Source organism: Onychomys torridus, chromosome 1 (genome assembly GCF_903995425.1).
Source record: "Onychomys torridus chromosome 1, mOncTor1.1, whole genome shotgun sequence".
In the NCBI taxonomy this organism is placed as follows: domain Eukaryota; kingdom Metazoa; phylum Chordata; class Mammalia; order Rodentia; family Cricetidae; genus Onychomys; species Onychomys torridus.
Window position 1 is genome coordinate 18,554,738 of NC_050443.1, and position 27,874 is coordinate 18,582,611.

Here is a 27,874-nt window from a genome sequence, read left to right on the forward strand (position 1 = left end):
CCAGACCCATCCATCCACTTTGGGCTGCAACTGTGAGTCTCTTTCTGATTTTCCCAGTCTGTGGGCTAACGTGCCCACAAAGTGACAAACATAACTTAGGTCTTGTTTTGCTCATCCTCAAGAAGATTTATTGAGACATTGAGTGTAAGAAAATAAAGTGTTGAATAAGCTGCTCCATCTGAAGTACTTTGTCACCATGGCCTGAGCAAACTGTCACCTGGTGTCATTTAAAGATGATACATGTCCCCAGTAAGAGAAGTACTTTTATGTCTGTTTTAGCCTCAAGGCACAGTTCATACAGTGCAGTGGATATTTTAAAATGATTTATTTTATGTGTATGCTTGAGTGTCACTGTGTATATGCACATGTGTGCAGTTACCTATGGAGGACAGAAAGAGGTGTCAGATACCCTGGAGCTGGTGTTATAGATGCTTGTGAGCTGCCTGACATGGGTGTTGGAAACCAAACTTGGGTTCTGCTGGAGAGAAACAAGTGCTCCTTTGTTTGTTTGCTTGCTTGCTTTTCGAGACAGGGTCTCTCTGTGTAGCTTTGGTGCCTTTCCTGGAACTCGCTCTGTAGCCCAGGCTGGCCTCGAACTCACAGAGATCTGCCTGCCTCTGCCTCCCGAGTGCTGGGATTAAAGGCGTGCGCCACCACTGCCTGAAACAAGTTCTCTTAAACACTGAGCTGTCTCTCTAGTGCCAGTGGCAATTTTTCTTTTCCTCTGAGATGTGATTGCAGAGGATGGGAGGTGCAAGGGAAGACGAGTTGGGCAACCAGAGGAAGTGTCAGAGGCTCCTGTGTGCTAGCGCTCTTCTGCGCTGTTGCTTCCCTCCTACGCTAGCTCGCCCTCCCCTGGGATGGGTCAGGTCCCACTTGTGGGCTGGAACTGTGTAGTTGTCTCTTCCCGACTGAAATATCTCATGTGGGGAAGGAGGGAGGCTCACCTACATTACAAGAGAGTTACAGTCATATATTGGATGTCATGTGACACTAGTCCTGGAGAGATAGGAACAAACATCTGCTTACTCAAGATAGGTACTGATTGCAGACTGAAGTATGGACACCACCAAAGTCCATCTGGATGAACCAAAGAGTTTATTGTGGTTACTTACAAGAACAGGAGAGGGGTTACTTATAGAAGCAGAAATGACTCAAAGACAGCTCATCACCAAAAGCCTACTCCAGCACTGGTGACAGTACTGCGCAACTTGTAGGCAGCTCAGCATGTTGGAGAATGTCTCCTCCAGGCAGCTCACTGGCCTCCAACCCTTCTAGGTACCTCATCTGGTCTGAGCCTCTTCTAGGCACTCAGTTTGTCTAAAGGACCCTTAGAAATCTAAGTTTATGTGTGCTTGGGGAGAGAGGAACCTACTGAATCTGGTCAGTTTTAGGGACTTCCTGAAGCTTCTGAAGGGTTTACATCTTGAGCATGATGGGTTTCTCATCAGGGTAGAATGTTTTACTCTTCTTTAGAACAGCCTGTGTCTTTTGTGAGCTTCCCTCTCAGATGGATGGTTTTCTCTTGGAGGAAATTGATACACAATGCTGGAGTGAGTAGAAGTTTGTTCATGGCCCACCAGGACAAGTCATTCAGATTAACTGAAGATGGTGTGGGGAGGAGCAGTTCGATGGTGCCTGCAATGGGTGATGATAATACAACTGATACTCATCTGTAGGAAGGCTGGGCATTGATGGGGTAATTATAATATGCCTACCTTTTCCCTGCATCTGGGATGTTCTGCCTCTCTGCCATAGTAGCACTGGTGGGGCCCCTATTTATGAGTGACACATAACTAAGGCTGAGCTGTCTGATAATGAAGCATTCTTGAAGGGAACCGAAAGGTGGCCATCTTTTTCTACATCATATGGAGTGGTACTTATTGATAAATGAGGTCTGTCACAATAGTATTTGTTTCTCCAGTGGTTGGTGGAATACAGAATAATTAGTTGCAATCATTTAAAGTAGCACATGTGTGGTACAATAGCAGGCAGCTATGGTGGCGTCTGTGTGGCCTCTTCCCTGGGCAGTAAGACCTGCAAGTGAGACTAAGAGGTGTTTTGCATTTTTTTTTTTTCCAGAAGGAACTTGCCTTTGTGAGAGAAGAATTAAAAGGGGGAAGATATGCAGATGTGGTCCTCTGTGTTAGTCTCTGGCTTGGAAGGTAAAGTAGAAGAGGGAGAAGATGAAAGGCAGGTGTAAGGGAAAGAAAATGAAAATTAGGTGTGAGCAAAACAGCCATTCCTGAGACCCACAAGAAGAGTTAGGTAACAAGGAGGGAGGGAGTGAAGTTTCCCCAAAATGTCAAAGGTCTCTTGAAAAGTTCAATCTCTTTACTGTGGACTTCCGTAAAGTCAAACATAGGTTACATACTTTCTATCCAAGAGGGAAGAACTAGGGTACAGTCACAGATCAAAACAAAACTAAGGTCTAGCATTATAAAGCTCAGTGTCAGACATCTGGGACCCATGATCTGGGCTCCAAAGGGATTGGCAGTGGTACCTCTCTGGCTCTATCACACCACACACAGCTTGTCTCCTAGGTGCAGGTCAACTCCACTACATGGCTGCTGCTGTCCTCAGTGGTCATCCCATGGTGCTGGCATCTCCAAAACGCTGTGGTCTGCACTGAAACCGGGCTGCACATTCACCAGCAGCCTCTCCTGGTCTCTCTTCAGGGACTCTGAACCTGCCATGTGTTGCCAAGACTCATCTTCTATTACCTCTCCATCCTGGGGCTTCTGTTGCAGCTGGGGTTGCACCTCATCAGTGGCCTCTCTGGGCCTCTCTTCATGGATTCCAGTCCTCCACATAGTACCAAGCCTCATCTGCTCTCCATGACCCCTTCATGCCTTTTCAGTACCACCTCAGTGACTCTTACACATGACTTCAGCTGTCAGCAGAAGTTACCAGTGTGGACCCTCTGGAGCACAGTTTCTGTGTGCCAACACTAAAGAAATACTTCCCAGAAGATTTCACCTCAATGATGCTGGTCCCTTCTTAATCACTGATGATTTCTCAGCTTCTGCTGACCAGCATCACTTGTCCCAGTAGAGCTGAGACTGAAAAAATTTCACTTCAGTGGTGCTGGTCTCTTGTTAGTTACAGCTGATTCGCCAACTGACCAGAACCACATATTCTTAATTCAAAATATCACACATCTCCAATGGAGTCTTTGCTTCCTTTGGAACTTTAGAAGACAAGCCTCCATTTTTTCACTGCTTTCAGCATTATCTTCTAAGTTCCTGCAATAGATCATTAAACTCTGAACACTTAGTGACTTTTCTAGCTCAAAGTTCCAAAGTCCTTTCACAATCCTCCTCAAAACATGGTCAGGTCTGTCTGTCAAGCAACACCCTACTCCTGGTACCCATTTTCAGTCTTAGGTTTCCTATTGCTGCAATGAAACACCATGACCAAAAGCAACTTGAGGAGGAAAGGGTTTATTTCAGACAACAGTCCATCATCCAGGAGAATCAGAGCAGGTACTCAAGGCAGGAACCTGGAGGTGGAACTGATCCTGAGGATTTGGAGAAGTGTTTCTTACTGGCTTGACCAGCTCACTTTCTTATTGCACCCAGAACCACCACTTACTCATATGTTGCATGACACACCATGGGCTGGGCACTCCTGCATGAATCAATAGTTAAGAAAATGCACTACCGACTTGCGTACAGACAAATCTTACAGGGTCATTTCTTCAATGGAGTCTCTATTATCAAATAACTTGTTGACAATAAACTAGTCAGGACAGTGTGGGTGCTTCTGCTCTCCCTGGAACTAAAATTACAGGTGCTTGTGAGCTACCTGATGTGGGTGCTGGAAACTGTACTCAGGTCCTCTGCAAGAGAATTGCATGTTCTTAACCTCTGAGCTACCTTTCCAGCCCCTCTTCCATGGTTTCTGATTCAACTTATTGCTTGAGTTCCTGTCCTGGCTTTCCTCAGTGATAGGAGCATTCTTTATAGACTTGGGCATGTGAGAGGCAGTATTCAATGCTCAGTTCACTGGTCTTGAGACAAATATATTCACAAGGGAATTAAGAGAGACTTTGCTTCAGCAGAAACCTCAGATGTGTATGATGGAAAATCTCTGAAAATCAGCCACAGAGGACACAGTATTCTGGCTAAGAGTTGATGTTCTTGATGGTTCCTCAATGGGTCCCTATCTCTACATAGTAGAGAGGTTTCCTTCCGAGGCACTGACCTGTGAACTTGTACTATGCTGAGGGACGCATAGTGTACTTCTTGCTCTGTCCCCAAGGTGGGGTCCTCGGCATGGCTGTGAACCTTTGAGTCTTGCTGTTGACACTGTGTGGAGAGAAAGAAGAAAGTCAGGGTGGGCCTGGGGGAACCCAATGAGGGCAGAAAAGGTATGGAAATGAACTCATTCGGTGAAGCATTTCTGAAGTGTCAGACGGTTACACAACACTGATTTATTTGTATGTGTTGCTTCCATTATCCCCAGCCACCCATGCTGCTTTCCACATTCTATGGCCATCTCCGAAGGACCTAGGTGGAAAATACTGTAAGTTTACCCATTTTACATACAGGAAAATCAAGCCTTAAGGAGGTTGGGTCTTTTACAAGGTCACAAATCTATTGAACATGAACTGCATCCCAGATCTCCCTGAGATGTTTCATGTGCTGAAGATGGATCCGCATAGAAACAAGAGATGGGTCACATGACTCAGGTGTTAGCAGGATGAAGACGTAAGTTTCATGATAGCTGGTATTGTGGTCATGTATGTGAACTGGAGGGATGCCAGAAGACAGCAGTTTCCCCAGAGCCTAGCTTCTCTTTTTGGGTCTCCATGTGGTGGGAACACTATGGGAGTCCGGCTACCGCAGGCATGAGATGTCTGTCACAGACAAATGTGTGGCATGCTCTGGAGACAGCACTGGACACTGATAGAAATGGCTGATAATTACAAAGCACAGCCACTTCCTGCTACTGGCCCATTTCCCAGCTCTGATTAAGTACAAGTTTTCTCAAAAGCATCCTTAGCACCCATGGTGCCCACCCCTTACCTCCCTTTCTCTCTTCAGTTCCTGCTGGTGGAGGGATTTCTTTCCATTCCGCTCCACTTAGTTAAATACAAGTTCCATTCTCACTGCTGGTCTCCTGTACGACCTGTGACCACAGGACACATCTCTGCACTCTCCTCACAGACGGCTCTGCTCACTGGCTTCTCCCCCAGTCCTCTTGCCTCTTCTGCTTCATCTCTCTGACTCTGAGTGATGGGGTTAGTGCATTTTGTGTGGGCTTTCATTGTATTTGTGGTTTCAACCACATTAGACCTTGATGTGGAGAGTCTGCTGACCGCGGGCTCTGGTATCTACTGTCCATTTTCACCTGGATAGCTCAGAGACTCCTCATCCTTGTAGGAACCAGAGTGATAGTTCTTTTCATGATTTTCTTCATCTGCAGGGCTGGCTGTGTACATTGGCAGCTCAGTTCTTTAAAGTACTTATGGCAACCACAGAATTGTGATGTGTGACCTCTATGGCCATTGGTGAAATCTAGAACTGTCTATGAATCATCTATGACACATATGAGATGGAGACAGCAAGCTGTTTTGCAAATACGCAGGCATTTATTTATCTCTTGAGTCTTCCTTAGATGTGTATGCAGAATCTCACTCTCATCCAGATACATCATTTGGACCTGGACTATGTCAACACCTCTGTTTTTGTGTTGTATTTTGTTCTTAGAAACAAAATCTCATTATGTAGCCTAGGCTGGCCTGGAACTTGTCCCCTGGTCTCACACTCCATGGATTAGCACTACACTATATATTCAGAAACATCAGACATTCTTTGTGATGCACTGCAGAGAAGGAACTGGCAGGAGATGGGATGCACAGGGGCGGGGTGCTGATTGGGTAGGGGGACACAAGTACCATCACAGAGATGGAGAGACATCAAGAGAAGCGTGTTCAGGGTTGATGACTTTTTTTGTGATGTTGTAATCTGGGTTTTTGACCCTGGAGGTGCTGCTTTTCTTGGGAAGAGTGTTTCTAGGGACAATGAAAGACCTGGCTGCATATGCACCTTTCCATGTATACCCCAATCCTACATCCAACCCAACCATATCCTTTAGGGAGCTCTGACACAATGAACCTCTGTCCTTCTACCCCATAACCCAGGTCTGTTACAAGGTGAATAGAAATAGCCTTGATATTCAGAGTGGCTGATCTAAGCTGCCCAGCCTGCCCACCCTGTTCCATTAATTCTTTCCAATGAACTCTAGTCAGGGCTCCTGTTTGTGTTGTCCCCTCACCTTCACTGATGATGAACAGACCTGATGTTGCCTCATGTAGCCTTACATGGCCCAGCAAGCCCATCCTTCCTAGAAAGTGATTTCTATTCTTCTTCTTCTTCTTCTTCTTCTTCTTCTTCTTCTTCTTCTTCTTCTTCTTCTTCTCCTCCTCCTTCTCCTTCTTCTTCTTCTTTTTCCAAGACAGAGCTTCTCTGAAGCTTTTGGAGGCTGTCCTGGAACTCGCTTTGTAGCCCAGGCTGGCCTCGAACTCAGAGATCCACCTGCCTCTGCCTCCCGAGTGCTGGGATTACAGGCTTATACTCTTTTTCAATAGCAAAGGTCTAATGATTGGCAGGCCTCACTATACTTAAAGACTACACATATATCTAGACCATCAGCAAGGGGGAAGCGACAAGCTTGGATCTATATATGCTTAACAGGATGCCACCATGTTCTCCTCCCACAAGCAAGTGTCCCAAGGGCTCCAGGGCCCCTGTGGCACTTACCTGGGAAAGTGACTCAACAGTGGGGCGCATGTGGCTCATGCTCACTGCAGTCCTGGCTGCTTTCTTTCTGTGTGCCTTTACTCTGGTGGGAGACAAAAGACTCGTTCAGCCTGGTTTCCTCAAACTAGGGGTTATGGTCATGATCATAGAACATATGACCATGATAGGTCTAAGGAGCACTTGTCAAGTGTCCCTTATGACATGATTGTAACAAGAACTACTCTTACTTCCTAGACATCTAGACATCTAGATAGGGGCAGATCTGTGCTTGCCAGTGGCTGCCACCTGGGTTCTCAACACCCCGCAGCCTGTGCTCTGGCCACATGTTCTTACAGCCCTCTAAGTCCCTTCATCTTTGTATCCCCATTCACCTGTCCCTGACCCAGAGCTGAGGCTCACATGAAGAAGATGAGGCAGATGGAGATGGAGAGCAGAGCTGTGACACCAGCATCCCCGATGGCTCCCAGAATCACTCCTGAAGCTGATTTTCTTCCTGGGTTCCCTGCTGAAGGAGACTTAGGTGAGCTGTTATCTTGATGAGCAAGCCTGTACCTCTCCAGGGGTCTCATCTCTGAGATGGGGTCCAGACACAAAGTCTGTTTCCCACCACAGGATCTCGTTTTCTAGAATCTCAGATAAAGCATTCAGTCCATCTGAGCCCTCTTGCCCAGGTCATGTTCCTGCCCACTGGAGTTCATCTCTCCCAGAACCCATATTCCTCTATTCCTGGAACCTCTACATCAAACACACAGAGAAATAATGAGGAGGACAGTTCTCCCCAGAGCACTGGGAAGATGCTAAGCACCGGTGACATAATATTGAAATCTGTGAAAGTCTCTGTGAGGGTTAATGTTTCATTCTTTATACTTGTTGTAAGGCTTCCTTCTGAGGTTTATTTGCTTGTAAGTAAGCAAGGATGTTGGGAGATGGGGGCAATCGGACTCCCCAGTTACTAGGTGTTGGATTGTCCCTTGCTGTTTGGGCTCCCTTGAGCAAAAGGGTTCTTAGTTAAGCAACCAGCAGCTAGCTACTCTGTGTTTATGCTAACACCAGACAGCTGGAGCACTTCCCAGCTCACAGCTGATTGTATTGGTTCCTGAAGGGCCAGCCCCAGCCAGAGGGGGTTGGAAGAGTTTGTAGGAGACTTTTTACTTTCACAATTTTCAAAGAACTCCAAATGACTCCGAAACTATTTTTACTGGAACCAGAGCGGAAGCATTTTCCCCAGTGGCTGAAGAAAGGGACCACTGTGAAGAGGTGAGGCTGTGATTGGTCCAAACACCCCTTTAGCTTATAGACACCGGCTGCCTTGGCTTCTTTCAGAGTGGCCTGGGAAACAGGTGTCACAGCACTAGGTTCAGTGAAAAGCTTCTCTTGAAATGTTTTTCTTGTCTTTTTTCAGCAGTGTAGGCTGAACTGGTACCAAGAAGAAGAAAGCAGAAGAGAAAGCATAGTGGGGTGTAGCCAGCTGAGAGAAAGGGAACTAACTGCTCTTGACCAGTCAGCGGGCAGTGTGCAGGGGACAAGGCAGCCAGCCTGTGACACTTTCAGAATCTCCAAAGGAGGAAGAAGCCATCACAAGGGAAGCTAGCAGGAGAGGTGGAGGGCTGAGAGCAAGCCGAGAAGAAAGTTATGAATGTGTGAGGAGTCAGAAGACAGTACAGGCCAAGAACCTAGAAGGTCTCCAAGGAGCTTTCAAGTCAGAGAAATTCCCTCAGCCTAAACAGAACTGTCACTCTTGTAAGGGTTAGTGGTCCTAACACTGGTGGCTTGCAGAATTGGAACACTAGGAGCCACTACCTGCCCCTGCTCCACCTGCCCCTGCTCCACCTGCCCCTGCTCCACCTGCCCCTGCTCCACCTGCCCCTGCTCCACCTGCCCCTGCTCATTGTTGCCAAACACCCAGGGAACAGGGATCAGAAAGTGACAAAGACCATTACAAGCTTCTTGACCAACTATGGTTTCTACCCCAATAGAGCAAAAAGATGACCTCCCAACTACAGACAGTGACAGAGAGTGCATGGATTCACACTCCCCTCTCTCTTCTTCCCAAGGATGCTATCTGTGTCCCTCTCCAGGTCTCTTTTGCACATCCCTCAGGGTCAACGTGGCCATTTGTGCCTACAGAGGAGGTTAGATTGTAAAGGCTCCATTTTAGGCTCTATCCCAGTAGAGAAATGTATTTCTGCTTAGTGGAAAAATATTCCTGCTTAGCTCGTACAGAAGGCTTCCACGTTGTAAAGCTAGCTCACAGCTCTTGGAAAAACAAGCCGGATGGCTGAACTCTGAGAGACCCTCACTCCCCAAGCCATGTGAGCCAGCCGGATGGCTGAACTCTGAGCGACCCCACTCCCCAACCCATGCGAAACTGCCCTATAACAAGCCTGCGAGCTTGAGCTTCGGGGTCTTCAGTCCTAAGCTTGACTGATTGACCCGTGCGCACGTATAAAATAAACTGTTTCTGTGTGACCCGATATCGGAGTGAAGCTTCTGGTTTCAGCGCCGACTCTAACAAGATGAGAGTGGTTGTTGGAGCCTTGAATCAGACCCAGTGAGCCCACATGGTTCTGCCAGGCAGTGCTTCCTGGAGTCCTCCCACAGAGTCAGGTACCTGTTTCAGCACCTCTTGTCCACACTACTGAAGGAATCTCCTCTGCTCTTATAGGCTCTTTGTCCAGTAAAGACCATATGCCATTAACAGCATGGGCAGGGTAGGGAGTGCTAATGATTGGGCAGAGGTCAGGGTTAAGAGCTTCAGGACTGGCAGCAAACAATAACAGCAGTAACAACAATAACGTTAATAAAACATCCCCAAGAGACCTTCAGAGTTGAGCTAACATTCTGGTTGACACCATTATGGTGGAGGCCATCATACACATGTCAAATAGTGGACCCTGATGTGACCTGTGATCTCTAGGTCATGGTGACACGTCTGTGAAGACGTATCCTTTGTGACAATGGAGCGTCTCAAGGCGTCATAGGAGGCCGTACACTGGTGGGTGCAGCAGGTGTGTAAGAAATTCTGGTATTTACTTCTCACTTCTACTGTGGAACTTAAGCCAATTGGAAAACTAAAAATCATTTCATAAAAATTCCCCAGGAGGGTCACTGACTGGAGGAAAAACATCTGTATGGAGGGGCAGGGGAGAAGTTGCTGGTCTCTCATGGATATCCCTGCAAGTATCAGAAACCACTGGGGAGGAGGCTTGAGGAGTGGTTCATGCTGAGCATTCCACGTCAAGTCTGAGTGAAGTTGGTTCAGCTGCATCCCCAGTAACTGCTGGCCACATGCTGGAAGGCATGGATTGAGGGCTCTCTGTAGCATAAGAACAGAGAATGGGGTGAGCATGAGGTAAGGCAGCAATCTTTGACACTATCCCAAAATCAGCCTAGTAGAGGAACAGGCTCTGTGCCCTTCTGTGTCCGTAGTTCACCAGGTCTTCAGGATTCTCCCACCATGGTTCTCCAGGCCCACCTTCCTCTCTCTACAACTTCATGGACAGGGTGTTCTGTCTTTACTCACAGGTGACATTGAGCTGGATGGTCCTTTCCACAGTCACACCAGCTCCAGGAAAGGTAACCTGACAGGTGAGGTTGGTGCCATGGTCCTGAGGCCTGGGTGTGAGGGTCAGCACTGAGGAGAGAGTGGTCCTTGGGCCCAGGGAGGTGAGAGCAGCTGACATCCAGGAGAAGATAGGAGGTGTCCCCCTCTCACAGGCCCAGGGCACAGAGCAGGTCAGGGTTCTGGGACAGCCAGGCTCCAGGCTCCAGTGGGAGGATGTGGGGATTGTATGTGAGGGCTGGTGAGGAGAGGGGAACCATGTAGGATCAGGTAGTGGGTGAGGAGCAGCTGGGAGGAAAGGCCTGACTCTGATCTAGCTCCTATGAGAATCCTGATGCTCCAGCCTCACTTTCAGAACAGGGTCCCATCCCAGCCCTGTCCTGTGGCACCTTGACATTCCCCAGTGGTGGGAGCCTACAACTTACCTGTCACATGCACAGACACTGGCTTCCCACAGGAACTCCTCTGTGACTTTCCTTGCTGCTTTCCCATGAAGAAGTAGGAACCGTTATCACCCCTTTGGGCATCTCTGATATCCAGGGAACAGTTGTTGCTCTGCATGTTCCCTATGAGGTGGAATCGGCCCCGGGTCTCCTTCAGCACTTGCTGTTCTGGGTTGTTTGTGGCCACTGCGGAGTCTTGACTTGTATCAGCCCCTGTGTGGAACCAGGAGCCATAAACTTGAACAGAATAGGTGTTAGGACCGGTGAATGTGCAGGGCACCAGGACACAGAGACCCTCCTGTACCAGCACCATCCCCAACACTTCCATATTGTATTATCATCCTTGCAGTATGCTGCAGCAGGAGGCTTGGCTCTCAGTGTCCAGTGATGTACCCACAGCAAGAGCAGCAGCAGGAGCAGCTGCATTGGGAAGAGTTCCCAGGGTTCTGTGAGTGAGTAGAGACGGGAGGTCAGGTTCAAGAGACAGGGTTGCAGAATCCACTGAAGTTGGAAAGAAGCCAGAGACTTCAGTTCACAGAAGAGGAACCACAGAGGACTGGTGTTCCTAACCTCAGCAAAGAGCAGATGGAAACCCTGAAGCTAAGGCCCCAATAGATGTTAGAGAACCACCTAAAAAAGAGGAAAAAGAGAGAGTAGGGGAGGGAGAGAGGAGGGGGAGGGGAAGGAGGCAGAGAGAGAGAGGGAGGTGATCCTACCACTGAATCAGAACCAGACACAGCAGACATACCAGGTCCTCCCACTCTGTTGCATGAATCCTAATTGGTCTTAATAAAAACCTGGAGCCAGATATCAGGGTAAATACTCAAAGACCAGTGAGGCAAAGGAACAAACCACAGCCACTTCTCACCTCACCAACTCCTCAGCCGAAAAGGCTGAGCTCCTTTCTCCTCCCGCCTTATGTGCTCCTCTCTGCCCAGCCATATCATTTCCTGTCTCAACTTCCTTAGTGCTGGAATCAAAGGTGTGTGCCACCACTGCCTGGCCACTAAGGCTAACTAGTGGCTGGCTTTGTGTTGCGGTAGGGCCCGCGCTACCACCACCCATTTACCATGTCCGAGCGAGGGGCTGTGGATCGAAACACAGAGACAAAAGACAGCGGGTCATTCATGCCAGAGGATGCCAAACGCCGTTTATTGAAGAAGGGAGGAAACCTTAAATACAGGCTTACAGCACAATGGAGGAACCCCAGACGGCAGAAGTTTGCTACAGAATGTTCTATATTCTTGCATCTAAGCAAGATATGCAGGATACACAAACAAAGAACTTTCCTTAAGCTTTCAGGAGGGTGGAGACCAGCAGGGAATCAGCCTAGGGAGGACATCAAGGTCAAGGTCAGGCAAGCAGGGCGGTAGTTACCCAATTTGGGAGTTCCAGGGCCCTACAGCTTTGCCCTCTGATCTTCAGGAAAGCTTTATTCATTAGATCAAACACAAAATATCACTGCACTACTCTAAGTGACCACTTTTCACCCTTGCGGTGCTGTGGATCCAGCCTGAGGTCTTTCATAAACACTCTACCACTGAACTCACCACTAGCCCTTGGTGATTTTTTTTTTTTTTGTTTTTTGTTTTTCGAGACAGGGTTTCTCTGTGTAGCTTTGTGCCTTTTTCCTAGAACTCACTTGGTAGCCCAGGCTGGCCTTGAACTCACAGAGATCCGCCTGGCTCTGCCTCCTGCGCCTCCACCACCCAGCTAGCCCTTGGTGATTTTGATACTTGACATTTTTATGTAGATCAGGCTGGTCTTGAACTAGCTTTCCCCTATTTAGCCTCTCTATTGCAGGGATTAAAGATACCTGTCACACTCAGTTTCTTTTTCTTATTGATTAAGCTTGTTCTTTAGCATGCATGTATATCATGTGTCATTATCTCTCCTGCTCCCACCGTCACATCTCCCTTTTATCCTTGTCATCCCCTCCATACAGGTCTTTTCCCCACATTAATGTCTTTTTGGTTTGTTTTGTGACCCATGAATTTTAACCAGGACTGTCTGTAGATCTACAGGTTTGGAGCTATCCACTGAGGCCTGGTGGGCACACCCTTGGGTACTCAATTGAAGACAAATGTCCTCCTCCACAATCCACATAGAAAATAGTTCTGCAATAGTTTGGTTTTCTGTTGCTCTGATAAAACTCTGTGACTAACAGCAACTTGGGGAGGAAAGAGTTTATTTCATCTTATAACTTTTAGGTCATACTTTGTCACTGAGGGAAATCAGGACAAGAACTCAAGATAGGAACCTGGAGGCAGGAACTAAGACAGAGGCCATAGATAAATGCTGCTTACTGGCTTGCAGCTTCTTCCTTACTCAGCCTGCTTCCTTATACAACCCAGGAACATCTGCCCTTGGATGGCATCTCCCTTTAAGGACTGGACCCTCCTCATCAATCAGCAATTTAAAAAAATGCCCCATAGACGAGTCTGATGGACACAATTTCTCAGTTGAGGTTTCCTTTCTCAGATCACTCAAGTTTGTGTCAAGTTGACACAAACTATGTCATGACCTGAAGTCAGCAGTTCACTGCACCACACTCAACTTCTGGGTGACTTTCTGTGCACTACCGTTTACAGCATGAGCTGGGGCCCTTAGGCCTGGCCTCACAGTGTCACAGCCCATTCTATACTCATCAGGTGGCAGGTACTGAAGGATGCAGGATGCTGTAGGGTTATGACGAATGACTTGGCAGGAAGACGGTCTGGGATAACTGAAGCCTGCATTTATTCACTCATCCATTAATCAAACATACACTGAGCTCTGAACATTGGTCAGCTGGACATAAGAAGGGACTCCCATGTTCTGGTGCCCCATCTATATGGATCATGGGCATTATCTTAAGAACCTGATCTCAGCCTCCAGTGTGTACAGTCAGAGGCAGAGTTGCTGGTTCAGATGCTCCTCGTGTCTGTGTCTATTGGAGTCTCCACCGTCAAGCTCTCTGCAGCAGCTGCACCATGTCACTCTCTGGAGTTTCCGTTCCTCTGATTCAGTAACTTGCTACTTCCTATTTTTAGCAATTGTTCTTGAAATGGGTGTGAAGTGATGTCTCATTGTGATTTTAAGTTGTTATTGGCAAATGTCATGCAGAGTGTGATTTGATCTCAATCGCCTCTCAATTGCCTTCTCTTCTTGCTTGCTCCCCTGACCATTTCTAATGGTCTCTCTTCTACTTTCATAGCATTTTGCTTTTTCTAGATTCTGCACATAACAGAAAAATTTTTTTGGACTTGAAGTTCTCAGTCTGGCTTATTTCACCTAAGAGGATGATGTCCCCCACCCCTACACCCATACATTATGTTTTTATTATGTTACAATGCAAATAACATTTTTGACTATGGCTTGGATTTTTTGTTTGTTTTGTTGTTTGTTTGGGTCCACAGAGGTTTCCTAGTGAGATCTGATCTTGCTTTACACAGCAGGGCCGCATTAGGGGATGGCTTGCCCATGAGCATAGTTATCAGGTATTTGGAATGTTCTGTATTTGGCTGTGCTAGGAGGAGGTCTTTTGCTCCATCCCTTGGCATTCCTTTAAAAGCCTTTTAGAACAGACAGAAGGGGCTGGTGAGTGTTGACTCTGGCCCTCCTGAGGCTACCCTGTGTTTCTATCTGTCTCTCTCCTCTTTATTTCTATCTAAATATTTCTTACTTCTCCTTGCTCAAGAGTAACCTGGGGGAAAAAGTGGGGGCAGCCCCCCAAAGTTGTTTTAATTTATTTATTTTTATTTTATGTGCATTGGTGCTTTGCCAAGAGTGTTAGATCCCCTGGAACTACAATTACAGACAGTTGTGAGCTGCCATGTGGGTGCTGAGAATTGTACCCAGGTCCTCTGGAAGAGCAGTTAGTGCTCTTAACCGCTGAACCGTCTCTTCATCCCCCATAACTTGTTTTTTTAATTCCTCACAAAATTTCATCTTATTTTTGTGTGTGCACACGTGCATCCCATGAAGCATGTTGAAGTCAGAGGATGACTTGTGGGAGCTAGTTCTCACCTTCCACCACAGGTTTGAAAAATTAAGCTTGTGTTCATGTCTTCAAAATTTCATGGGAAAGGCTTTTACTCCATAAACCATCTCACTGACTACTTTTGTTTGTTTTTTAGACAGGGTTTTGCATACTCTAGGCTGGCCTTGAACTCTTTATATAGCCAAGGATAGCCCCAAGTTCCTGATTCATCTGTCTTCATTTCGGAAGTACTGAAATTACAAGTGTGTGCCACCACACATTTTATGTGATTCTGGGGATAGAATCCATGGCTCTGTGAATCCTAGGCAAGCACTCTGCAACTGAGCCACATCCTCAGCCTCTATTTTATAGTTCTGCATATCTTTTAAAACTATTTGTTTATTTACTTACTTGTGTGTGTTTATATAATATTATAGGACCAGCCTTAATATTATACTATCCCAAGGTGCCCAGAAGTGATGCTACCAGCAGTGCGGGAATGAATCTAGATAGCCAGAGCTCTTTCATCCAACTTGTTTATTCATCTGCCACCATCATTCTGTCCAAAAATTCTGTCCACTTCTATTGGGGCTCATCTATATCTTTCCCAAGCCAGCAACATCTTCATGTTTATAATACAACATAAGAATTTGCGCCGGGCGGTGGTGGTGCACGCCTGTAATCCCAGCACTGAGGCGGCAGAGGCAGGTGGATCTCTGAGTTCGAGGCCAGCCTGGTCTACAAAGTGAGTTCCAGGACAGCCTCCAAAGCTACACAGAGAAACCCTGTCTCGAAAAACCAAAAAAAAAAAAAAAAAAAAAAGAATTTGCAAGGTCCCCATCAGAAGCTTCCTGGCAACTTCATTTACAACCCAAAAAGAGGAAGAGGATAAAGGCGGAGTTCAATCTGCATCACAGCTTGAAGCACCTGGTGTTCAGAAACCCCTTTGATCTAAGAAGTTGCTTTGGGCAGTGGAAAGTCTGAACTTGATTTGCACAATAAACAAAGCTATGCACCTAGGAGGCCAGGCACTTGTCCTAGGAGCCAGGTTGTTTACCTAGTTCAGGGGCTTCAGGCACCTAGCAGGTGGTCTGGTAGCCTTTCTGTTCCGCTCTTGTCTTTTAATGCTTTGTTTGGGGCTGGCTCTATCTTTGGATATGCCTAGAAGGAAATATTTGCAAAAGGCAGATACCCAATTCAAATGCTAAAAATGGGAGCTCAGGCCAGGCGGTGGTGGCACACACCTTTAATCCCAGCACTCGGGCGGCAGAGGCAGGTGGATCTCTGTGAGTTCAAGGCCAGCCTGGGCTACAAAGTGAGTCCCAGGACAGGCTCCAAAGCTACAGAGAAACCCTGCCTTGAAAAACCAAAAAAAAAAAAAAAAAAAAAAAAAAAGGGAGCTCAGAGCCAGAAAGTTCTGCCTACATGACTTTATCCAAGCACTTTGAGCATATAAGACTAAGATGCAAGTTCACACACATACACACATTCTGCGAGAATTATAAGCACAAGGAATTCAAGCAATATGCAGCTGAATATTAAAGCTGTGTAACACCAAATATTCCATGATAAATGACTTTTCATTTGACAGACCCTTGGCTGGTATAAGCTTATTGTATACAGCTGGAGTTTCTGTTTGTTAAATCAGCGCTGCTCTTGACTGGCCACTGCTGCGGCGGGCATGCCGGTGGAGGAGCATGCTGGAGGAAAGTCAGAGTCATAGTTACCTTTCTAGAGCTTTATTGGGAGAGAAAAGGGGAGGAGAGAGGTGGAGAGGGAGGGAGAGAGAGGGAGAGAGAGAGACAGAGAGAGACAGGGAGACAGAGAGATGCGTAGAGGGAAGAGAACAGAAAGAGAAAAGGAGGGACACAGAGGGCCCGCCCGCTTTTTAGGCTGGGACACTGTCGCAGGATGATGATGGAATTAAGGACATAGTCCTTATAGTTTCTATTTCATATCCTTGTGGCTCATGACGTTTCCTACTTTCTCATTTAGTAAGTGAAGTGTGTGGATTTCAACTTGGGCGACTTGTACCGCTGATCCTAAGCATCTGAAGATGACTGGAATAAGAAATGAAAGTAAAATGATTAGTGCTCCCACACTTATAAGGAGATCCAAAAGGAGTTGTTATTCACAAATTCTTTTAAAGAATTCGCAAAATAGTTAGCTACTTCTGCTGCAAAGGAAACCTGGAGTCTGGGATGGCTGATGGTACTAATCTGGGAGTGTAGCATGTCCATGTTTACACCTGGCTGGGAACTATTCCAGACACCTCTCAGGTGAGCTTGCACCTGGTCCCAGAACATATCTGATTCACTGAAAGGCAAAGGGGTGACACAAATCCATTTGTAGTCAGCATGACACGATGCTGTTAAACGTGTCTTAATATTCTGAATCTGCTTGCCCATGTAAAGTATGGCCGCTTCTAAGACGTTTATTCTGTGTATTAATCCTTGACCAATTTCTTCCTGAGTGACGGAAGCCATAGACACATTCTTAGATAAGGAATTAATATGATGAGCAGTTTGTATCCCTTGAGTTAAAGCTGTGGCAGACCCAGCTACTGAGGCTACAATAGCTATCAGAGCAGCTATGCCAAGGACAAGTTCAGCTACAAACCATTTAGGGTGAGAAAGAGTGTCAGCAACATGTTCTAAAGTGAATGTAGTGGGGTCCTCATACCTCGGTGAAGAAAGGTGTACAGGCAAAAGTACATGGGAGGGTTGGCAAGGATAATGAAAGCTTCAGGGTTAGTTGTGGAGTTTATACAATTAGTTAGATAGCAGTCTTTGAAGTACATATCAAAAGTTGATCTATTGGTACAATGTTCAGGGTTCCTGTCTCACCTGTACAGGATGGCAAAGGGAGACATAACACGAGCTGTTGCAGTATCACCAGCGCTACCACCACCTGTTCACCGTGTCCAAGCGAGGGGCATTCACCCCAATGACTGGCCTTGAGTTTGGTTTTATTAATAAGACCATCTAGGATTCCTGCTACACCCAGATGGTGATGCTGCTTTGTGTTGCAGTAACACCAGTGCTACCACCACCCGTTCACCGTGTCCGAGCGAGGGGCTGTGCATTAAAAAACAGAGACAAGAGACAGCAGGTCACTCACCCCAGCAGAATGCCTAATGCCATTTATTGAAAGAGGGAGGAAACCTTAAATACAGGCTTACAGCACAATGGAGGAACCCCAGAGGGCAGGAGGGCAGAAGTTCACTACTGGATGTTCTACATTCTTGCATCTAAGCTGTTTACACCAAATGCAGGGTACATAGGCAAAGGACCTCCGGTGAGCTTTCAGTAAGAAGGAAACAGGCTGGGAATCAGCATAGGGAGGACATCTGGTTAGGGTCAGCAAGCAAGGCCACAGCTACTCAAAATGGGGGGCCAGGGCCCTACAACAAGCCTGGATATAGAGGAAATTATAATTAGGCTGTGCAGGGGGTTTAAGGCCAATACAATCAGTGGCTGCTAGCAATCTATACTGCTGAGTCTGAGGTTTGAGAGGATGAGAAGGCAATGCCACATAGGTGGGACTAACCCAGCCAAAATTTGCCCATTGATTTGCAATGAGCTCTAAGGAGGTGTAAGATCAGTCAAGTATTTTGACTGAGGCAATGTCATAAGGATGAAAAGTGACTCCCATATCTGGGAAAACACATCATGTCCATTTAGAATGGCCTGCAATAGGCTTTACATTATCCCAGGCATGGTGTGAAAACTCAGAGTCACAAATTTGGGAATTTCTTAGGAGGTGGTGTATTATCAGGTCCAGATCTAGTAGCCAGATACCCATCTATAGGAGAAATAATGTTCAATGACCAATTTTCATTGGCTAGCTTTAAAGGTCCTGTGCCTTAAGCGCAGACATCCTAATATGGGGTGCATGGTGTATACAAAAAAAGGGAAGACTATCTGAGTGTCCCTTGAAACTAAAATGTTTGGCCAAGTGAGTATGTAAGAAACTAGATCCTTCTCCCCCATTAAGGAGGAGTCATTAGAAATAATCTTTACTTCCTCAGAGTCCCACGTGGCTGGATGGAAAAGAGGGGGTTCTGGAACATATGCCCAATAAGTATCCTGGGCAAGAGTTCACAGAAATAAAGAAAAATACTTGAAGTGTGAGCAGCGCTAGCATTGCCAGGAAATGATTCTCAGGAGTTAAGATTTTGCCCTGATTCACAAGAATCTGATGTCAGACATGTAGAAGCAGCAAGTCGCTTTGGGGGATGGGGATGTTGTTGGTGAATCTGAAGACAGTCGACTAGGAAGGCCAGGGCATCTGAGACCCGGCTGAGGGTTGTCACCATCTCCATCAGTGGTGCTGTTCCGTGTTGTCTGCAATGGGCGGTCTTGGAGTCCTAGGGAGGGAATTTCCTCTTCTTTGCTGCCGGTCTTGGAGCTGGCGGTTTTGGAGTGTCTTTGTTCTGTTGTGGCCTGGCCATGAGGTAAGATTAAATGTCTGGGATCCACAAAGGGGAATCAGCGTGCTGTGGAAACACACAAGCATATCCTTTCCCTGACATTATTAAAACATCAGGTCCTCTCCAATTACCTGTTAAGAGGTCCTTCCATTTGACCAGAGGCTTGGGTGTAACTTTTGTGGAGAAGTGCCTAAGAAAGGGGTTTGAATTATCCTCATAAATATTCATGTGGTCAAGTACAAACAGAACGTGATTTAAAATATGATGAATACTTTAAATATTTAAGATGAATGATTAAGGTGAATATTTGGATATTTGGGTTTTAAAGGTATGGTGAGCCCTCCAGCCTGACCTTGGGGATTATATAAGGGGTGTCTGTAGAGTGGGAGATATGAAAGGTCAGGCACCAACAGCTCTTAAAGGCTTTTGAAGTATATGCAGGGCCATTGTCTGTTTTTAAAGCTCTGGGCATTCCTAGTATTGAAAAGCAGTGAAACAGATGTTGTATTATGTCTTTTAATGCCTCCCCAGGTCAAGCAGTAGCACAGATGACATGAGACCAGGTGTTCACGCATACGTGGACAAATGCCCATTTTCCAAAGGAAGGGACATGAGTTACATCCATTTGCCATAAATCACAAGGTCGTAGGCCTCGTGGATTAACCCCCATTGGGAGAGAATTTGTAATGGTAGGACAGACATTACAATTACGCACAATGGATCTGGCAACTTCCCGGGGAATTTGAAATTGAAAGCGGAGCACCGTAGCATTTTGATGGTGCAAGGCCTGGCTTTTCTGAGCCGCTTCTGTGGAGTAAGATATGACCCTTGTCAGAGAGTCAGCCATAGGATTCCCTTCATGAGTGGGACCTGGAAGCACCGTATGTGCACGAACATGGCCAGCAAAGAAAGAATGAGTCCTAGACTGAATTAGCTCCTGCAACCTTGAAAGGAAGTTTAAAGTTGTAGAGCAATTAGAAGGGAGGGGGGCAGTCTCTATTTGTGGGAATAATCTAACCATATATTGGGAATCTGTATATAAATTAAAGTTTTTGTCCTTGAGTCTCTCAAAGGCAGTAATTACTGCTATCAATTCCACTCTCTGAGCAGGCATTTCCTGTGTAGGGAAGGACTCTTTAAAACCATCGATAATTAGTGCAGCTTGGCCTGAAGCAGAGCCATCGGTGAATACTAGTGCTTCTGGAGGCGGCAATGGATCTGATTTAGTTTTATATGGAAAAATTACAGGATGTAAGCATATGAATTTTAATAGATAAAGGCCCGGCAGTTCATGTGAAAGGGTGCTAGTATATCCTATTTGAGCTACCTGCCAATCTACAGATTCGTAGCAAAGGTAGCAAAGGATATTGTGTTGTTCAGCTGTATAAGTGTAGCACCCGCACTACTACCCGTTGACCATGTCCGAGTGAGGGGCTGAGGACTAAAACAGAGACAAGACAGGAGGTCATTCTGTTAGAGTCGGCGCTGAAACCAGAAGCTTCACTCCAATATCGGGTCACATAGAAACAGTTTATTGTACGGGTGCACACGGGTCTACAGTCAAGCTTGGGACTGAAGACCTCGAAGCTCAAGCTCGCAGGCTTGTTATAGGGGAGTTTCACATGGGTTGGAGAGTGGGGTTGCTCGGAGTTCAGCCATCTGGCTGGATTACACATGGGTGGGAGAGTGGGGTCGCTCGGAGTTCAGCCATCCGGCTGGATCACATGGGTGGGGGATGGGTGGGGGAGTGGGGTCACTTGGAGTTCAGCCATCCGGCTGGATCTTGTGGCTTTTAGGTGGTTTTGCAGGGTGGTTCTGCCACAAGCAGCTTGTTTTTGCAAGAGCTGCGGGCTAGCTTTACAACGTGGAAGCCTTCTGTAAGAGCTAAGCAGAAATATTTTTCCACTAAGCAGAAATACATTTCTCTACTGGGATAGAGCCTAAAATGGAGTCCTTCATTCCCTCCTCTTCTTGTACTGACCTTTAATCCTAAAGGTCGGTCTCTGGTATAGGCTGATATCTTTGTCTCAGGACCATCATTTTAACCCTGTCTACTTGGGACCGAACAAAGCCTGAAATCTGATTCAGGACACATGGTCCAATCATTAGTACTAGGAGCAGGACAATCAGGGGCCCTGTGAGGGCTGAGAGCAGGGTGGTCATCCAGGATGATTTTTCATACCATTCCTCAAACCAGCTCTGGGAGCCCCGTAGGGACCTTTCCCTTGCATCCAGTCTCTCTCTGAGTTTTGTCATGGATTCCCTTACCACCCCTGTGTGGTCAGTATAGAAACAACAGTTTTCTTTTAGGGTGGCACAAAGTCCTCCTTCTTTTAAAAATAGTAAGTCTAGGCCGTTTCTGTTCTGCAAGACTACCTCTGACAGGGAGGTTAAGGACCTTTCCAGAGCAGTTATGGATGTTTCTATTGCCCTTAGATCTTGCTGTATTGTGGCTTCTAAAATCCCTAGCTGTCTAGGGCCCTCAATCAAAGCTGTAGTTCCAGTCCCGACCCCCACCAATATACCTGCTCCTAATAGAACAGCCAGGGTGACACTGACAGGTTCTCGTGTGAACCGAGTTCTGCCCAGAAAATGTCCTTCAAATTCTTCTGTTGAATAATAAACTAACCTTGGGTAAATCCAGACTAACACACAAAAATCCTTAGATTGGCTAAAGCTAGCAATTGAGACACACGGTGTGATCCCAGTATTGCATGCCCAGTATAAACCTGATGAGGGGACTATGTACTGAGATGTGTCAGAAGAGGACACACTCACTGTACATGCACAGAGCTTGCTTCCCAGCACTTGGGAGTGTCCTAGGCATGTTCCTAAACCAGTCACCTCAGGTAAGGTTAGCATATGCTTTGTTCCCCAGTCGCAGCTGTTGGAGGTGTTATAGGCGAAACTCCCATTAACAGCTATCCCTTCATAGTATGGGGGACTTGCTTGGAGGCAAATCCAGCAGGATTCAGTAAGGTTGGGCTGAGTAGAGTTGAGGGCTTGGTATCCCCCTTCGATTAGGTCTATCAACCGTTTTCCTGACCCTGGTAGAGTGGGATTCGTGACAGCTGGTGTGGTCAGCAGGGGGCGGGGGGGGGGCGGGTGTTGGATGGGTTCTGACGGGTTGCGTTAGATGGGGGTATTTGCCTCGGGGGTACCCATTTATTATTTGTTTTAGGAGGAGGAGCTTTCTGGTCCTGTAATACTTTATTAGGGCCTATCGGCTGAGGGTCGGCATTTATTATTAACTTGATTTTGAATAGGACTCCTGGATCATAGGCCGTCTGGTGATATACCCTCAGGCCCCACAGTCTACCTTTTATCCAATCCCTTGATGCTTTTCCTGCCCGGGTGAAAGTGATGTTCAAGGAGTTGCAGGCAAACTCTGTACAAGGTCCCGACCCGTACCATAGGGTTGTGACTGTCCTAGGTGTGCTCTGGCAGTAATCTTGAGAGAGTGGGGGTTCATTCCCACCTGTCTCCCTCTTTACCTGGATCAGATCCCAGGATGAGCTCGGCTTCCACCAAGCGTCCCCCGTAGTTTCACATCCCCATGACTTACAATAATAACTTTCATGCTGCCCACAAGTGCGCGCTTGCGACCTGCTTCTCCCATCCCTAGGACACACATAAAACAGTCTCTTTCTCAGGGCCGCTCGGGCCCTCGGGTCTCGGCACCCTGCCGGGTAACGCAAACAGGGGCAGCGTCCACTTTGGGTGCACACTTCTGGTTCAGCTGGGTTGGCCGAGTCAGTGGTTGGGATGTCAAAATCTTCTGCTGCAGCCAGCATGTGGCAGAGGTCGGGTTCCAGGGCAGGCCACCAAGTCCAAAGGGGGTGTCTACTGGTTTTCTCCCAAACCACATCCCCTGCCCCCGACAGTACTTGCCATGTTTGGCTCACAGGTTGGTGCGGATTAGTTCGGCTGATTACCACGTCAGATCCGAAGCTTGAGGGGATTGTCAGTCCGTTCCACAGTCCAGTCCAAATCCACATCTGGAGCAGGAGCAGGCTTAAGGTGGGAGCCATGGATCCACACAGCAACTCCGTCAACTTTAACTGCCGTCGGGGTGGTCAACAGGACTTGATAGAGACCCTTCCACCGAGGTTCTAGGGTCTGATGCTGGTGCTGGCGGACGTACATGAAGTCCCCTACATGGAACCGGTGGGCAGGACCATCTCCACTGGGCTGGTACGCAGCAGACAACTGTTTCCACAGGGTGTGCTGGACCACTGCCAAGGCTCGCAGTCTGTCAGATAGGAAGGAAGGCATGATTTCCCCTTTCTGGAAGGCTAGGTCCTTAACTGGGGGAGCACAACCAAAGAGTAGTTCAAAAGGGGTAAGGCCCTTAAGGGAAGGGGTATTCCTAGCTCTAAAGAGGGCATATGGTAGGAGCATCGTCCAATCTCTAGAGCCAGTCTCCATGGTCAATTTGGTTAAGGTCTCCTTAATGGTCCTGTTTGTTCTTTCTAACTGTTCTGAGCTCTGGGGTCTGTATGCACAATGCAGCTTCCAATCTATGCCCAGTACCTTCACCAGTCCCTGACTTACCTGAGCCACGAATGCTGGGCCATTATCTGACCCAATTACCTGAGGCAGTCCAAATCTTGGGAAGATTTCTTCCAGGATTTTCTTAGCGACTATTGCTGCAGTCTCCTTTTTGGTGGGGTAGGCTTCTACCCATCCTGTAAAGGTGTCTACAAACACTAGTAAATACCTTAGGCCATATTTAGCCGGCTGTATTTCAGTGAAATCTACTTCCCAATGTTGGCCAGGCCGACTTCCTCGTAGCCTCTTTCCAGGAGCCAACCGACCAGGGTATGCATTAACCTGTTGGCAGGCTTGGCAGTCCGCTATCACTTTCTCTGCCATCCGCTTCCTTTCAGACGGGGAGTGAGTTTTATTTTCTTCAGTGAGTTGAACTAACTTTCGGCTACCCAGATGGGTCAGCTTGTGGATTCGCTCCAGCGTGTCCTTCAGGGATTCCGGGGATGAGGGTTCTTCAGAGACCAGGCTTTCAGGGGGTGATAGGTGGACTATCAGGTGCCTGGTGCCTCGGAGAGCTGCTTCCCTTGCTTCCTGGTCAGCCCTCCGGTTTCCGACCACAATTGGGGAGTCACCTTTCTGGTGCCCTGGGCAGTGCACGATGGCCAGTGCGCGAAGCAGCATGACAGCATCTAATAATGCCTCGATTTTTTTTTTATTTTTAATTTCTTTTCCGGCTGAAGTTAACAGTCCCCTCTCCCTGTATATGGCCCCATGCACATGCGCGGTTGCAAATGCATACCAGATGTCTGTGTAGATAGTAGCCCGTTTACTGGCTGCCATGGTAAGTGCTTGGGTGAGCGCAATCAATTCGGCTTTTTGAGCCGAGGTTCCCTCTGGGAGGCTGCTAGACCAGATGACCTTATTTTTGTCCACTACTGCCACTCCCCCTCTCCGCTGGCCCTCATTTAGGAAACTGCTGCCATCTGTATACCATATCAGGTCAGGGTTGGCCGGCGGTTGGTCCGTTAAATCTGTCCGGACCCTGTTTTTTTCCGCCAGAATGGCACCACAGTCGTGAACCGGCACCCCCTCCTCTCCTTGTTTAGCAATTGGAAGGAGGGTGGCCGGGTTTAGAATGGATGGGGGCCCGAAGGTGATGCGGTCCCGGTCCAGAAGAGTCGTCTGATAATATGTGGCCCGAGCATTGCTAAGCCATCGGTCAGGCGGCTGGCAGACAATGCTCTCCAATGCATGGGGAGCTATAACAGTCAGATGCTGTCCCAAAGTTAATTTGTCCGCATCCCGCACCAGTATGGCTGTTGCAGCCACTGCCCTAAGGCAGGTCAGCCATCCCCTGGCCACAGAATCTAGCCGCTTGGATAGGTAAGTGGTTGGTCTTTTCCACGGACCAAGGGCTTGTACTAGGACGCCGACCGCCACCCCACCCTTCTCATGCAAGTACAAAGTGAAGGGTTTACTCACGTCCGGGAGAGTGAGTGCCGGAGCGGATAAGAGCGCCCTCTTTAACTTTTCGAATACGGCCTGGTGTTCTTCCTGCCAGACAAAGGGGGTCTTTTCTTTTAACAAGGGAGAGAAGGGCTCTGTGATGGCAGCGAACCCTGGAATCCAAAGCTGGCAGAACCCAACTGCGCCCAGGAATTCATGTAACTGCCGGCAGTCCGTTGGAGCCGGTATGCTGGCCACGGTTCACTTGTGGGCGTCCATGAGCCACCTCTTTCCTCCCTCCAAGGAGTAACCGAGGAAGATGACTTTGTTTCGGCAGATCTGTGCCTTCTTGGCAGACGCCCTATACCCCAGGCTGGCCAGGGTATCCAGAAGTTTCTCAGTCCCTTGTTTGCAGGCGTCCCGAGTCTCAGCTGTCAGGAGTAGATCATCCACATACTGGAGGAGGGTGACATCAGGGGTGGTCTCTCGATACTCCCGAAGGTCTCAGTGTAGGGCCTCATTGAAGATAGTTAGAGAATTCTTAAATCCTTGTGGAAGTCTGTTCCATGTCAGTTGCCCTGTCCCCCCTCCCTCAGGGTCTGACCATTCAAAGGCAAAGAGCTTTGGAGAATCGGGGCGGAGGGGGAGGCAAAAAAAAGCATCCTTTAAATCCAGAACAGTATACCAGTTGCGCTCTGGAGGTAAGGTACTCAAGAGGTTGTAAGGGTCGGGCACTGTAGGGTGAATGTCTATTACCCAGGAGTTTACTTCTCTCAGGTCCTGGACTGGTCTGTAGTCATCTGTTCCTGGCTTCCTTACCGGCAGGAGCGGAGTATTCCACTCTGATTGACATGGTTTCAGTATGCCCAGTTCCAGAAACCTCTTGATGTGGGGTTTTATGCCTTCTCGGGCTTCTCGACTAAGCGGGTATTGTCTTAAACGCACGGGTACCGCAGTGGGTTTGAGGGTGACCACCACTGGGGGTTGCTCCTTAGCCAGTCCAAGGCCCCCTGTCTCTGCCCACGTGTTAGGGAACCTATGAATCCACTCCTTGTTGTTCGGTGAAACAGTGGCTACAGAGGCTTTTGCCACCGCTCCATACAACTGGTATTCCTCAGCAGCTGGGAGTTCTAGCGTGAGGAGATGGAGGTCCCCTACTTTCGGGGGGGCAAATTTTAATTCTGGGCCCCGAGAGGTAAAGGAGATCTGAGCTCCCAGTTTTGTCAGGAGGTCTCTACCTAATAGCAGTGCCGGACAGTCAGGTAAGACCAGAAAAGAATGTTGCACAGTACCTTTTCCCAAGTTGACTGTTCTCTGGGTGGTCCAGGGTCTCTCTCTGCTTCCATTTGCTCCTTGGACCAGTGACTTTCGGGTAGACAGAGGGCCTAGTGGATGCAGGATGCCTGAATAGACTGCCCCCGTGTCCACCTCAAAGTCCACTGGGGGCCCCTCCACTTCAAACGTTACCTGGAGTTCAGGGAGGGGGTCTGAACCCTGACTCCCTCAGTCCCCAAGGGCGAGGACCTGCTGGCCTCGCCCTTTCTGCTTCTTCGGGCATTCTCTGACCCAATGACCTTCCTCTTTGCAGTAGGCGCATTGATTTGGTCCCAAAGGAGGATGGCCTCCCCGACCTCCTCCTCGCCCCCCGTGGCCCCGGCCCGTCTCTTACTGCGGCTGCAAGAATCCGTGTTAGATCCCGATTTTGGCGTTTTTGCCGATGTTTTTCTCTTTCTTCTCTTTGTTTTTCTAACCGAGCCTCTTTTTCTTCTGTGGTCTCTTGCTTATAATAGACTTTTTCTGCCTCTTTAACCAGGTCCCTCAGGCTCAGCCCTTGTAATCCGTCTAATCTTTGCAACTTCCGCCGTATATCTGTGGCAGACTGCCCTATAAAGGCCATGCTCACTGCTCCCCTCAGTTCCTCTGACTGTGGGTCAAAGGGTGTATACCTTCTATATGCTTCCATGAGTCTCTCAAGAAAGGCAGAGGGGGGTCTCTTCAGACCCTTGAAGAACCTCGCCTACCTTAGCCAAATTAGTGGGCCTTCTGGCCGCCGCATGGAGACCTGCCATTAGAGTCTGGCGATAGAGGGACAGATGCTCCCTACCTTCCGGAGTGTTCGGATCCCATGTTGGGCGCCGCAGGGGAAAGTGCTCATCAATGAGATTGGGGAGCTGAGTTGGCCGCCTGTCCGGTCCAGGGACCAACTTCCTAGCTTCCAGGAGGATGCGTTCCTTTTCTTCTGTGGTGAAAAGGACCCCCAGAAGTTGCTGGCAATCGTCCCACGTAGGCTGGTGGGAAAACATGATGGACTCTAGGAGTCCAGTTAGGCGGGAGGGGTCTTCAGAAAAGGGTGGGTTATTATTCTTCCAGTTATATAAATCTGAGGAAGAAAATGGCCAGTATTGGAGGGCAGGCATGTCTCCCCCAGCCCCATCATCAATAGTTCCCCCAATGGGGCGTAGGGGCAATGTGACTGCCGGTGGGGCCTCATCATGAGGGCGTGCCCTTCTCTGGCAGGTGCCCTGTGCAGGCCCTGAAGGGGAGACGGACTGGTCCGGATCCTGCCCCCGCTGGCGGCGGTGGCGGCGATCTGTAAGGCGGCGGCGGGGGGGGGGTCTAGGTCAAGAGAAATGAGATCAGCCTGAGACTCTGGCAGGGGTGCAGGTGTCGGGATCAATGGGGGAGGGGAAGATTTAGGCGAATCAGAGGTTTTGGTTAGAAGGAGAGAGGTATGATAGGTAGGTGGTGCAGACGGGCCAACCTGAAACGACC

General features: G+C 48.1%; 2 protein-coding genes across 2 annotated transcripts; both read right to left on the reverse strand.

The window, feature by feature from the left end:
- Window positions 1-3,905: 3,905 nt before the first annotated feature.
- LOC118576723 (myeloid cell surface antigen CD33-like) lies at window positions 3,906-11,204 on the reverse strand. The gene is given in 6 exon segments (XM_036176933.1): window positions 3,906-4,310; window positions 6,768-6,849; window positions 7,167-7,299; window positions 10,291-10,541; window positions 10,543-10,567; window positions 10,755-11,204. Coding segments are annotated over 6 exon segments (1,119 nt in total). The 5' UTR covers window positions 11,101-11,204; the 3' UTR covers window positions 3,906-4,028.
- A 12,570-nt stretch (window positions 11,205-23,774) lies between these two features.
- On the reverse strand, window positions 23,775-27,435 carry LOC118575535 (the record flags this gene model as incomplete). The annotated part of the gene is given in 4 exon segments (XM_036176041.1): window positions 23,775-23,800; window positions 23,803-26,743; window positions 26,745-27,092; window positions 27,094-27,435. Coding segments are annotated over 4 exon segments (3,657 nt in total), but the record flags the coding sequence as incomplete, so codon positions are not given.
- Window positions 27,436-27,874: the final 439 nt, after the last annotated feature.